The sequence below is a fragment of the Xylocopa sonorina genome, chromosome 12 (assembly GCF_050948175.1).
Source record: "Xylocopa sonorina isolate GNS202 chromosome 12, iyXylSono1_principal, whole genome shotgun sequence".
Classification (NCBI taxonomy): Eukaryota; Metazoa; Arthropoda; class Insecta; order Hymenoptera; family Apidae; genus Xylocopa; species Xylocopa sonorina.
The window spans coordinates 5,137,913-5,152,174 of NC_135204.1; the positions used below are offsets into that span (position 1 = coordinate 5,137,913).

General features: G+C 41.1%; 1 protein-coding gene across 1 annotated transcript in view; it reads left to right on the top strand.

The window, feature by feature from the left end:
* Positions 1 to 637: 637 nt before the first annotated feature.
* Cycd (cyclin D) overlaps positions 638 to 14,262 on the top strand; it is a 54,381-nt gene continuing 40,756 nt past the window's right edge. The window contains exon 1 of the mRNA XM_076905435.1: positions 638 to 1,382. Within this exon, the coding sequence (XP_076761550.1) occupies positions 1,185 to 1,382 (198 nt within the window). The 5' untranslated portion in view covers positions 638 to 1,184. The remainder of the gene's footprint in view (positions 1,383 to 14,262) is intronic.

Here is a 14,262-nt window from a genome sequence, read left to right on the forward strand (position 1 = left end):
GACGGGCCGGAGAAGACCGAACCACGGCAGGAAGATCGGCGGCATTCTGACCTGGTAAGTCGCCAGTGTCGGATCGTGAGAAAGTGAATAAGACTGCGTTCGCATCGCTGGACATTTAAATCGACCGTAAGCAGACTTGTTTGAAAAGGGAAACGGTTTTCTCGCGTAATCGACCGCCTATCGCAACGCCGTCGAGCTGCACGCACACGATACTCGTACTGGGACACTAATCGGCGGTACGCGAACAATTAACGCTTATTTATTCGAACAGAATCCTGCGTGGTGAACGATTTTCTTGCTCGACAAAAGTGCGCGTCACGATATTGTTCGCCCCCGTTAATTCCACGTTGCTCGATCGAGAGGCGATTCCGACACGACCTCCAGGGATACGCACAGAGGAAAGGACACAGAGGAGAAGCCAAAGACGGGGAGGCGAGCATTGGTACGACTCGACAGTCACGTCAGACGGGTGAACGTCAGAGACGGGGAGGAAAGTGTGTTGTGCATGTAGCAGAGGGGAAAGAAGCCTGTAACACCGGGTCCTGATTTTTTTTTTTTTTTACGTCGCCTAGCCGCCGTGTCCCGTGTCGTACGTACATACGTGTACATTTGTTTTCGATTGGTAAACGAAACTTCTAGGTGAGTGATATTAGGAGTCATTGCCCGAAACCAAGGTCCCCTACGTGTATATGTACACACGCGTACGCATCGAATACGCGTGCACAGGTAACGTTGTATTTTTGTGAAGTGTTCAGTGCCCCGACGACCAGCGTCTTCCCGTGCCGCGAATTCGTGTGAACTTCTCTGCCGTATCTTTACGATCGATTCGTGCATGCTCCGTCTGGTCGCGCCGGCGAAAAACGGTTTGGCAACGTGGCACGTGAATAAAGTGACACCGCGACGACGACGAGGACGACGACGACGGCGACGACGGCGGTGAGAAGGGACGGAAGGGAAAAAAGAGAGACGACGGAGGAGAGGAGAAAAACGCCCGACCCGGCCAGAGTCTGTTACGGTGTCTACGTCGAGGTTTTGACATCGCAGCAGTGCCTTCGATCGCGGGAGCGTAGCCTGGACAGCGTAGCAAGGCAGGAAGGAGAGGAGAGGCTGCTGGCCGGGCGCTCTCTGTCGTGCGTGGTGCGGGTGTGCGGCGGTGCTCGAGAGGTTAGAAACGCCACGGGAACATGGATCTGCTTTGCTGCGAGACCACTGAGCCCGAGTGCAGAGCGTACGCCGATCCTGCCCTACTTGGCGACGACCGTGTGCTGCAGAATCTGTTGAAAACCGAGGAGAGATACGCGCCCAGCAGTTCTTACTTCGAGTGCGTGCAGAGGGACATCTCGCCGCTCATGCGCAAGATCGTCGCCGAGTGGATGTTGGAGGTGAGCAACCGTTTCCGGTCCACGTGTCGCCCTTGAATTTCCCAAAATTTACCCGTAAACCGATCCCTCTCGACCCTCTACCCCGCCCCTCTCCAGTACCGTTACACGGAAATTCCACGCACTGTCCTTTAAACGTCACCGCTCATTCCAGGGGGGTTCTGTCGTGGCGATTCGGACGAAATAATTGCGACGAAACGTCGCTGTTTCCTGGACGATCCTACATTTTTCGAGAATCGTAAGGGTTGCGTTGTTGGACGATTATGCAGGCTGCGTGTACCGTTGCGTTGGATGTTTCAATTCGATGGTTTTTACGTTTCTGAACTTCAATATGTTTCCAAAAGGTGCTGACAACAGCAGTTGTTGAATCTCTCTGTCCACTGAAACGTTCGACAGGCATAATCACGCGAGTTTCTCATTTCTACAGTAACAGTATCTCTTTCTCGCGTAATCGCGGATTAATTGTTAATTGTATACATATCGATCGAGATCGGAATTATTCTTATGCAACACGTATTTTACTTAACGCCCGGTGCCTTGACCTGGAAACGCGGCGTTTTAAATAAAAATCAAATCGCAACGTAAGAGCGCCACACGTCTCGCTCGCGCAACGCAAGTGCGTACATTCCGCTTATCGCTGTGCTTTTTAACGGTTTTACCAGTAAACACTCGCGTTACGTAATACTACGCGACGATCTCCCGCGAGACGTGGACTTTCCATTCAATTATTTATCAACAATAACATTGTTATCTAGCGGCGTTCCGAACGATCCCAACGGAAACGGGAATCGATCCGAATTCTCGCCTGCGAGGATCGTTGAGCAAGTGCGAGCACCAGCGAGTACGCGCCGCGTTTTGTTCATCGTCTGGAACGTTTAACAGCTCTTTCGCAGAGCTGAAGAAGCGCAGTCGGCTGTTTCGTCTGGAAGGGATCGCGTGACGAAAAATTGCTCGGCTCGTTTCCGTGTGTCGCGTCCCAGGAGCGACGGTATCGAACAGGTTCGAGCGGATCTCACGCGTATCGGCTCTTTCCTTTTTTTCTCGACCGGGTGGCGCGCGTGGAAAGTCGCGCAACGGAAAGTTAGCTTATTTTTGGACGCGCGGTAGGGGGAGACGGGCCGTGACGTCGCAACGCGCGTCTCTGGTCCCTTTAAAATTTAAAAAACCACGCTCGTTGCGTATAGAGGTGCGCCGCCGCTTTTGCTAGCGACGCGGCCACGCACCGTTTTCCGCCGTCACCGACGAAACGGACCGCGCCAACGCGATCGCTCATCAACGGGTTACGTCATCGCGCCCTGCGAAATACCTACCGATAAGCCAGCACGATTTTCATAATTAACGCTTTGTTACTTCGTCGCGCATTCGTGGCCGCCGCTTCTTTCGATCAGAGATCAGATAATTGGATTTCTTCTTGTTTTTTTTTTTTATCTTCTTACCTTTTCGCGAGGCGAGGGAATGAATCTTCGGTCGTCGATTTCGTGGAAAGCGGAGGACCCGATCGAACCTATGAATATATACCTTTGGGTTTATTTTTGAAGCTTCAGAAAGCTCAAGTGGCTGCAATTGGGAGGCCTGAACGGGAACGCGAGATAAATGTTAACATTTTCAGAATGCTTTTATTGTTGTAAAGATGGACTGAAAGTGACGTTTTTGGGACAGAAATTACATCGTACGTGTAACTATTTTGAAAATTTCTATGCGACATTTAAATTCACAAATCTGGATTCTCTAAAAATTTTCAGGAAAATTCCTGAGACCTTTAAATTAATCGCAAAGGACAAATGCAAGTTTGAATATTGCATTATAAAATTTGTACAACTAATTTCAAATCTAAAATGTTCATCCAGTTTGTAAAAAGATTCATAACTTTTTCAATTTTATTATAGTCAATCTTATTCCACTAATTTCAAAATCTAAAATGCTTCCAACAAAACTTTTTCAGAAAACTGTTTCAGTATCGAAACGTTCCACTAATTTCAATTAAATCATAACTTTAATATCATAGAAGGGACACAGAATTTCTAATAAAATTAATGATAAAATAAAAGGAGGCAGAGATATCGCCTTAGACAGCGACGAAACGAAGCGGTAGCTCTCCTTAGATTCTTGTCGTGTAATCGCCACCGCTGCAGACTTCCTTCGACGGTTATGGTAATGAATTCCCCGCTTCCGGATCGAATTGTACGATTCCACGTTCATTTTTCCTTTCAACGTGACTCCAGCCACGCTGACAATGTAGTCTGGCCTGGCTACGGGCATACACACGTTTAAATGCCCGCCTTCTGAGCGTGCCACGGACGGAAATACCTGCGTTCCTCGCGCGACCGTTTGCTCTGTCCAGCGACAGACTATCTTTCCTCTTTTCTTTTTTTTTTCCCTTCCTCTCCTGTCTAACGCTCGTTCCGTAACGGTAGTCGTTTTTTTTTTTTCTAACACTTCGATCGGCCATTATGTCAACCTCGCAAACCGCACGAAACTCGTCTGAGACAATTGACGATCAATGCTGATCGATTTCTTTTTTTTTTGTTCGTTATATGTAATTCGTTGCTGGGAAGTGGAAGTGAGATTAGGTGTTCGATTGTTTTATCGTTATCCTGACGTTAACTCGACACTTTGTTAGGATTTATATTTATTTTGTTTGATTTTATTTTATTCAAAGTCGAATGTTCACGTGTATAATAATTACTAGTGATTCGTTACATTACTTTTGCTTTTAATTAATGCTCTGAAAATAGTAGCGGACGATTTCGTCGCGGTAATTTATGAAATTAAATTTCGAATTGGTATTGGAAGAAAAGAGGTTCGTCGAGAGAGTTTAAAAGTCCGCTGCACGCGAGTTGTTAATTATAATGGACGTAGCTTGTGATGCGACACTTTAAGTAACTCTGTCATGAATTTGGAATTCGTTTATTTGAAAGGTTCAGGTGCCACCGTCGACTTCATTTTAAAACGCGAGACGCTTTTTATTAGGGAATTAAACGGACGTTTTAAATCGAGAAACCTCGCCGTCTGATATCGACCAAATTTCTGATAAAAATATGAATTCTATGTTAATCATATTTTTAGAATTTTCTCTCCAAATGTAAGTGTTTATTTAACAAATTTCCTACTACAGTTTTGCATTATTTACAATGTATATTGCTTTGGTATCGTCTTTCTGGCAAATATTCTCGATTCCACGAGGAAGTGGACAAGTTGAACCTGAGAAACAACTGTAGCCAAAGTCCCCACGCTTTCTAATGATGTAACTCTTGTTAAATTAGAAATCGTTGCCGAAAATCATCGCATTCCATTTACAATTAACCCTCCAGTGTCACATTTCGTCACGCGGCTGGACTCGAGGTATCTCGAATCGAGTTTGGTTGATTAGTTCCATAAATATTGCTATTCGATTGTACTAAAGTCCACTCGACCTATATACAAGCAGGACTTGTGTAATAATTAGCCTCGATTTACTGTGGCGGCGATTAACACTTGCTGACAAAAGTTCAGAATGAAAGTCGTGTTTAAAAATAATTTAATACACGTCTATTGTGTTTTTTCCTTTTTTTTTACTTATATACACAAGCTACAAAAGGATTGGCTCGCAATCATATTTTCAAATAGCACGCCTTTTATTTCCAGTTCAAATTTTAAAGTGTTCCATACGAATTTTTACGCTTGTATTACAAAAAAAAAATGGTTTTACGCTTGAAATAATTTGAACGCGTGTACGAAAAAATCGTATTCTTAGAAGAGCATTAGCTCGATCCTGTCGTTATTGAATAACGCGAGGTCTTGCCACTTAATTTTTCTCGTCGACCGTACATTAATCTCCGCGCGAGACAAAATTTCTCTGCCGTTACATCAGAAATTAATTATTCAATCTAACCTCGTCAAAGTTTCCCGCGCGCCTCTTTACACATCGTTCTCTTAATTAAATCAGAATGTCGTGGATTATGTTAGATCCGCTCTCGGATCGATTGGTCTCCGTGCGCCTCAAGGACGAGCGTCGCGATCGCACACGAAATTCGACTCGAGGCTCGTTTCGTTGTTCCCCCGTGCCTCGTTTTCGGGTGTCACCTTTCACGACGAACCGTGTCAAGTACCTTCCGCGCTCTAATCTGATATAGAAGCTTGCGATTTCACTTTTTATCAATTCACAAGTGGCCCGCATAATAGCAGCGCTCTTAAGGTACTCGCGCGATCCTTATAATCGGAACTATAAATGCCAAACACTTACCAACCGCAAGATAATTAAACGTTCTTATCGTGGCAATCTAGATACCACCAGCCTGTATAACGTTCGCCAACCGCGGTAGCGTTATTTTTATAAACAAATCGACACTAATCTAGCTATTGAGAAAGCCAAACACTTCAATCACATTTATCTTCGCGACTCTCCACTCGTTTATTGTTAATGCGACACCTTTCAGCTAATATTTGCGAATATCAACCGTCGCCATAAATTTCGTTAAGCAATCTATACACTAATGCATCGACACTGTATAGAGATGTATATTAAATACTTGTCCACGGTGATAGACACTTAAATTACTTAAATTGAGCAATCTAAATGTCATAAGATTGCTAACGAGAAATTATTCGTTCCTGAAGATTGTTTTAGTCGAGATTTATTAAACGTTTACTAATAAGAAGATTATTATAAATTCGTTCTCTTGTTCGTTGCGATATTTGGAAGTAAATGTTACAAGAGTAACGTTTTTGTAATTATTCAAGAATCATTAAGGGAATATTATCATAATCGTTTAAATAATTGTTCTAGGAATTGCATCAGAAATTTATTAATGGAACCATGTCGTAGATAAATTCGCTTATGTCACATTAAACGATAAGTTTTATCGTATTGTACGTTTAAGAACATCAATAAGCTTCGCTGAATTCACGCGAAACACACGTTCACAGGAAACAGCCGTTTAATTAAGAAAATGAATTAACTTTGCACTTGGAACGTTGGTATCTGATTGTTCGACTTCGATAATTCGTTTGTGCAAGATTTCTTTTTTTTTCACACATTTTCTCATCGTGTAATACGTCCAAATCATCATCCAAGTGTGATCGAAATTCTCAAAGCTTCCATTTTCTTCATAGAGATTTAAACGTGATTTCATAGGGAAAAGTAAATCAGAAATGAAGAGTAACGCTTCTCGATTTGAAAAGCTTTGTTTAAAAAAAAGACAATTGAAACACGTCCAATGCTGGCGATTTTATCAGACATTTTCGATACATCTCTGCATGCAAAATAATCGTCTGACATTGATGTCCCAGGTGTACGCTATTTCCAACCGGAAGTTGCTCAACCAAACTGAGAGTTGAATCAATTTTACATAATTCAATAAAAGCTCTATCTTCTACGTTTCGCCACTCATTTCTTCGCATATAGCGCTTACATCTTTTCCAATCGAAAAACCACTAACTTCAACCACAATTTCACTTCACATACCATTGCTGTGCACTAGCTGCGTACTCACAGTAACATAAAATACAGAATTTAATAAAGGAACTATTTTTAAATTACCAAAAACTAAACGCGCAATTATTAATTAAACATTGTGGTTTCTACTAGATTAAAATTGTTATGCACTGACTGCGTACTCACAGTAACACAAAATACAGATTTTAAAAAAGGACTATTTTAAAATTACCAAAAACTAAACGCGTAATTATTAATTAACCATCGTGGTTTCTACTAAATTAAAATAAAGTCGAATTAATATAGACAGACACGCGCAGACTGTTCTAAAAGGAAGCTTAACATTTCCAAACACGCGTGAACCTTCCACTGAGAGGAAATTCGAAATTTTCCGAGCCGCGTAACGATCGACGCCAACCAGCGACATCGTGAACCCACGTTCTCCAATCAATCAGGCCAACAATAAGACCAAACGTGACAATCATGTCAATCGTCCTCGCGTAGTTCCTTAAACGATCACGAAGTCCTTTAACAAGCAAGTTTCTTGTCCGACTCGAGGGTTCAAGGCCCGATTTGGCCGTTGGATTCCTTTTTCTCTCTCTCTCTTTTCCCCATACGATTAATTGCATCGATCAGGAGCGTCGACCTTGAATCGGTTGCTACAGAAACGTGACCGGACTGGGGCGCGTGTCGAAGTCCATCGCTTCGAATTCTCCGGCATTAGAGTCGCGACTCGTTCGATTCATCTTTCGAGTCGAGTGCGTTCTCACGGCTGTCGAGTTTTCCGCGATTCTCCACAACTCTGAGAAACAGTGCAACGGTTCCGTAAGCTCTTTCGAATGTCGCGCGCCAAGCGTTGCGCGTCAGCCATTTTATTTCGAGACGGAACCTGGTTTTCTTTAGCCACGCTCGCGTTATTTATTTCCTGGGAGTAACCGCGAGGTTCTTCAAATTTTTTCGAAGCTTCAAGCGTGTTAATACGAGCGAATTTATCGTTAACGAAGTTACCTCGAATCTTTCGCGAACGAAACCGTTTTTAGAAACGAGACGTTAATTATCAGAGTCGAGAGTGGATCGCCAGAGATCGTGGTATGATTTATGCGCACGAAGGGTAACAATAGAGAAGCGGGGATAAAAAAAGAGATGATGGTATGTTTAAAATAGAACCAGTTTCGATTTTATCTTAAATTCTTTACTATTTTTTTAGATCATCCCTCCGGCGAGAATGCGTCTCGCGTCGACCATTTCAAATGAGATATCCTCCTACGTGAACGCGAACGAATTGTTTCGAAGTATTGAGTTCAAGTTTATTTTTATTTAAATGCAACGCACGTGGAGTCTTTTGAAAATTGTCATGGAAACTATTTTTACTCCTTGCGGTGGATCGAAGTTTCTGTAGCGGCGAGCTTTAAAAGTGGCACTTTAAAATCATGTTAGAATACGAGAAATAATTTCGTCCAATTAGAATCCATGCACACACACACACGCATAAAAACACTGTGCGTTCCCATTTGGCTAGACAGAAGTCACGCGAAACGAATTTCTTTCACTGAGAAGGAGAAAAAAGGCAGAAAACAAAAAAAAAAGACGAATCGAGAAAATTGCGCAAACACTTTACAACTTCTATGCACTTCGTTAACGCACTTAGCACATCTGACAATTAGTGGGCCCCCGTAACGGGGTTACGTCTGTAATAAGGCAACAGATTACGCGCAGCCTCGAAAACGGACTCGTCGAGGCTCCGATGGATATTGTCTGACCCCCGCGCTTCAGACACGTTCTTTTTTCTTTCTTCAGCCGGATCTGACGTGCTGAAGGACGGATTAAAGTTTATCGTGGCAGATAACCAGCGTAGAAACCGCTATCTAGCCCTCGACTTCGTACAGGGTGTCTCGTTTTCATTCGCGAAACTGTCCCCCACCGACACTGTCATTTGCTCGAGAAAAATCGCCACTCTTTCAGCCTAAACGAGTATAATTTTACATATAAACGGCTGTAGGTTATTTCTTTGTTGATAGACAAACCATGGAGAGATACGAATTTCAATATTGCAAAGTGGTATCAATAAAATAGCCTCCTATACAGAACGCTAAAGATATCGCGAATGCCATCGCCCAAAAATTAAATAAAAGTAAAATAAAACTTAGTATAGTAATAATAATCAAATTAATCGCATTACATGATAAAAACTTACACGCATCACGAATTAGTGCAACGTCTATAACGCATGAACCACGTTATAGAGAAGTATATAAATAAATTATTCATATTTCAAGTGATGCTCATCTCAACAGAGAATAAATTCGATTTGAAACAGTATTTTGATGAAACGAGTAGCTTTGAAAACGATTGCATCCATCGATCGAATAAGTCACCCTGTATACCAACGTCCAACGATCAGAAAACAGTTGTTAGGAGCCATTGCCCAAATTTTTGATAGCGGCCACGAAGATACAACGCATTCGATATCAATAACTCCTGTTCCATCGGAGATAACGTTAATCTGTGAGGTGACAGACGTACACAGGGGGCCAAAGTGGGATTGTAATTCGTGGTACAATTGTAAAGGGGAGAATAATTCTCTAAACCAGAACGATAAGTCTCATCGATTAGGCTGCTTTCCTTTTTTTCTCGCGTTCGTGAGCTCTGCTCGTGGGTGCGCGTGAACGTCGACTCTTAATATCGTAATTACGTGGCTGAAATTGCAGGTTACGCAATAGAAGTTGTAATACAAAATTTTATACGTTATCGGGAGCGTGTCGTGCAGGAATGTGTGGCTGCCAACAATGATAGTGTGGTCTGTAGTCAAACTGATAGGAAACCAGAGACCTTTCAACGCTCGGAATGTTGAGCAAGCGCGATTCAGCTCGAAACACGAATAAAAGCAACGGATGGCATCCAATTGTTTGTCCCCAGCTCATTTTTTTCCTCGATGCCCCGATGTCTTCGATGAGATAAGCGAATTACGAATAGGCGTGCAGATTTTTCGAATCGTATCGACCTCGAATCGAATACGATATCGATACGTACGTGTTAATCTATATTCAATTTTAAGTACAGAAAGTATGAACGCGTAGACTCTACTGTTTATCCATCACTGCAAATAAAATATATTTAAAATTGAATGACGCATACGAAAATTGTACAGCGTTTCTTATAAAGTGCGCTTGCTACACACTTTTTGAGGTTAGAACAGTTTTAAGGTTAGAAAGTATAAACGCGTAATTTTTCTGTATTCATCCATCATTCTGAAGAAACATCAAATCGTATATAACTTAGTAATAGCCTCCAAATTTAGTACTGCGTTTCTCGTAAACTGCAGTCGTTGCAATGATTGGATGGGAAATAGTTTTTTTTAGATAACAACGATTGGAAAATTCCTAATCGAGCAGAATGGTGAAAATGCGAGGAGGAAAAGGGACGAGAGGTTATGAAAGGAAGCGAGTGGATTTCGGAAAGATTCGTAAAAATTATTGACGCGACGAAAGGGTAACGGAAGTAAACTGCAATCATTATACACTTTGAGATATTAGAATTTGTGTTCCAATGATTGGATGGAAAATAGTTTTTTTTAGATAACGAATGAACGATTGGAAAATTTGTAATCGAACAGGATGGAGAAAATGCGTGGAGGAAGAGGGACGAGAGGTTATGAAAGGAAGCGAGTGGATTTCGGAAAGATTCGTAAAAATTATTGACGCGACGAAAGGATAACGGAAGTAAACTGCAATCATTACACATTTTGAGAGATCAAAATATGTATTCCAATGATTGGATGGAAAATAGTTTTTTTTAGATAACGAATGAACGATTGGAAAATTTGTAATCGAACAGGATGGAGAAAATGCGTGGAGGAAGAGGGACGAGAGGTTATGAAAGGAAGCGAGTGGATTTCGGAAAGATTCGTAAAAATTATCGGCGCGACGAGAGGGTAACGGAAGGGTAACCGTCCGGCGGATACAAGCAGAGTTTGTTGGCCGCCGTTTTTATCGGCTAGCCTTCTCCGTGTTCGCTTTTTAATTGGAGCTGTGGAAACGTGTGTTCTCCTCCTGCGCGCCACAGATACCGGGGCACCGAATTCGGACCAGCTTTCTTTAATATTTGAACAGATGCACGGTGCAATCGATGAAGTGTCCTTCATCGATTATTCTTTCCCTTGGCAACGGTAATTTCAATGCAGAAGAGGCTCTCTCTTGGTTGGTCTGCTAGTTATCTTCTGTGCTTGGGCTATTAAAATTCTCCCAAACATTTTTTATGGATTCGTAAAGACGATCAGGGCATTATTAACCTTGCTCGTCTTAATCTGATTAGGATGACGTGGTAACGAAAATTGAATCGTTCACAGATTTTTCATTTTGAAGAATTATAGAAGCAATCGCACTGTTTTTGTATTAATCAATTTAATTGAAGTAATAACGTATGTAGGATTTTCATGATAAATGATTTTATTAGTTACTAGTTGGTTATTATATAATTGTTAGTTTAAGTGGTATACACTATATGTGACTAGTGAATTCGAAAGCATAAAAGGGTACGTTTCGATATGATTTGAATATAAATAGAATCTAATTTGAACGCATTGTTTACCCAATCGTGTTTGTATATCTGAGGATACACCCCGTTGTATTTGCTCGAAGAAAGGGTCATCATTTCTAGAGTATAGTTACATCGAATATGCATTCACTGTTTTCTCAGAGATTAGAATATGAATAACGGGTATGGAAGAAAGCTACGTACCAAAAAGCGCATCTGCTCAGCACACTCCGTCTTGAATGTACAAAAACGCGTCATAAATCGACACCCCTAGTAGGTATCGGGCTTAGGCGGCGGTCAATTCGTAGAAACGACCACCTTCGAGCTTGGGAAAGCTCGATGCCCTTTAAAAAGAAATATCGCTCGGCACCGTGAATATTTCCAGAGACAATATTTCAGATATAATTAGGCAGAAAATGATAACAACTGTAGATAAAACCACCTTCGAAACGGGAAGATAAACAAGCAGATGATAATAATTGTTATCGAAGAGGTTCATCTTGGAGAAATTAATGATACGTTTTTTTCTAAATCGACCACGTTTAATCTCAAATTATAACGTTAGGAAATCATCGCTTTTTCAATTTACACCCTCTCTATTTTGCTTTCTTTCCATCGACAAAAGTACTATATTAATGGAAGCAATAACAAACGCAAAGATTGTTCAAAATTCACTCTTAATATTAAGGAAAAAAAGAAGATACAATTTTTAAACTAATCTAACAATTATCTACAACCTAAGCTAATGGTAGTTAGATACAGTACAAGTAGACTAAACAGACATGTTAATTTCTAAATAACTTTCACAATCGTTTTTTGTCCTACAATTCCAATTGCCACTAACAAAACGAGTTGCACACTCCAAATGGACATTCTATATTTTTCTCTTACCCTTCGATCATTGCACAACTATGTACCACCACTGTGAACTTCGATATTTACAATAGTTAAGGATGCACCCCAAAAATTCTCGCCCCTTCTAGTTTAAATGCACGCACCCCTTTAACGTGGCGTTTACTCGACGATAGGATACAATCAATTATTTCGTGAAGTCGCTGGTACTAATTTGTCGTGGTATACGCGCCATGGAGCAATTAGGGGGTGTCGAGGAAGGGTAGACGCGGGTTGGTCACGCTTAATAAGTCACCGTGCAGCGTCACTGACCGATTCGTAAGGCTGCGTTTAATCTAACCAGTGGAACAGCGCAACTGGTAGGATTTCTGTGAGCTGTAGAAAATTTCGGACCACCCCCGTCCCGGAAATGCGTTGAACGGTACCAGAGGTAGGGCCACGTGCGCTCGAGGCGTTTCGAAACCGTTTATTTTGGGGATTGTTTGAGATATTCTTAATGTTTACTCTCGTTAACTCCTTTGACGTATTAAACTTTCCATATAAGTGCTATTTAACGTTGTTCGAATCCTCATGTATACACGGTGGTCAAAAAGAAAATGACTCGCATCGTCTTGAAATGTTTTGTATTTGCTGGATCGTTGAGATACGTTTTCACCCTCATTCTGGGGAAACAGATTAATTTATACGATTGATAAGACTCGCATCGCGTTTCTGATTAGATTCCATTACTTAATTACTAAATATAGACTGTACAATATCTGAATTAATTAATATTCTTTTTCTGTTTATACGATTATATTTAATGAAACACGAGTACCTTTGGAATTGATTCGATTGCTGATCTTGTTATTTTAATGGGGGTAATCTTACTTTTTTTTGTTTTTACGAAACTTTTAACGAAGTGTCGTTTAGTGGAAAATTATTTCGACCCGTCAGACTGGAATTTAGTTCCACGTCGAAAGCTCGTTATACTCTTCTTCAGCATCGACTGTATCGATTGTATCTTCTCCTCGAGAATGCTTTGAAAACAAAAACCGAGGTCCCCGACCTGTGCCCCAGGGTGATCGATTAGCCAAAGCAACCAAGTTAAAATACGAGTAGAGGAAATCCGGTCTGACGTACTCGTCGCTTCTTTTTCCCCCTTTTTCACCGTTTCGCCGTTATTTCAGTCATTTTCCATTATCTTTCGACATAACGGAGATTACTCGACGCGTTACACTAATTAAGATCCTACATTAAATATCTTCCAGTGTCATTGGTCTCGAAACATTCTACACAGAAGCTTTAATTTGTCTATTATTCTCATAACTCATTCATAGGAATTTTTATTAGCGTGGAAGATAAAATAACAAAGTTAATAAATTTTTTAGTGAGCGTAGATGCAAAGTAATTATATAATTCTTAGAGATTAGTTTGCTATTTAATATTTAGCCTACATTTATTATAATTGGATTATGTTAAAGGCCATAATTTAATTATGTAAAGGCCATAAAAATTTATGAAAGCACAAGGTGTTACACGTTGAAAACAAATTGATCGTTCAACAAGAGCATTTCCTCAAATATCGTAAACGACTTTTCCATTATAATTCCACTACCTGCTTTGAAAGGTGCCCGTATACCCACGTATAACGAATGCCATAATGATATAATAGAATTCACCCTCAGAGGCAACCCTAACCTGGCACAATCCAACGTGAAAACAAAATAGTAGTTAGTCACGAGCAGTCCTTTACTTCTATCCCCGACATTCTTTCCCATGTATCTATTAAATTCTTATTAGACTCCCCTATATAGGGCACCTTGCCTCGAAAATGTGCCTGGCTCGTTCAGACCTATCCTACCTGTGGAAAGGTTAAGAATGGTACGTCTGTTAAAGGATGCACCAAAAAAAAAACAGTTGGAATAATGGCCACTTGTAGTTCCTTTGTAATTGTAACAAGTTCTATCGTGTACTAAAGACTGTTTACAATTTTTAACTTGCTGCGAATGGAACTAAAAGGTCGTCAGACTTATAGGCGATGAAATATTGGTATAAATTAGGTACAAGAAAATTGACATGTATGATTATATAATTATCCATAAC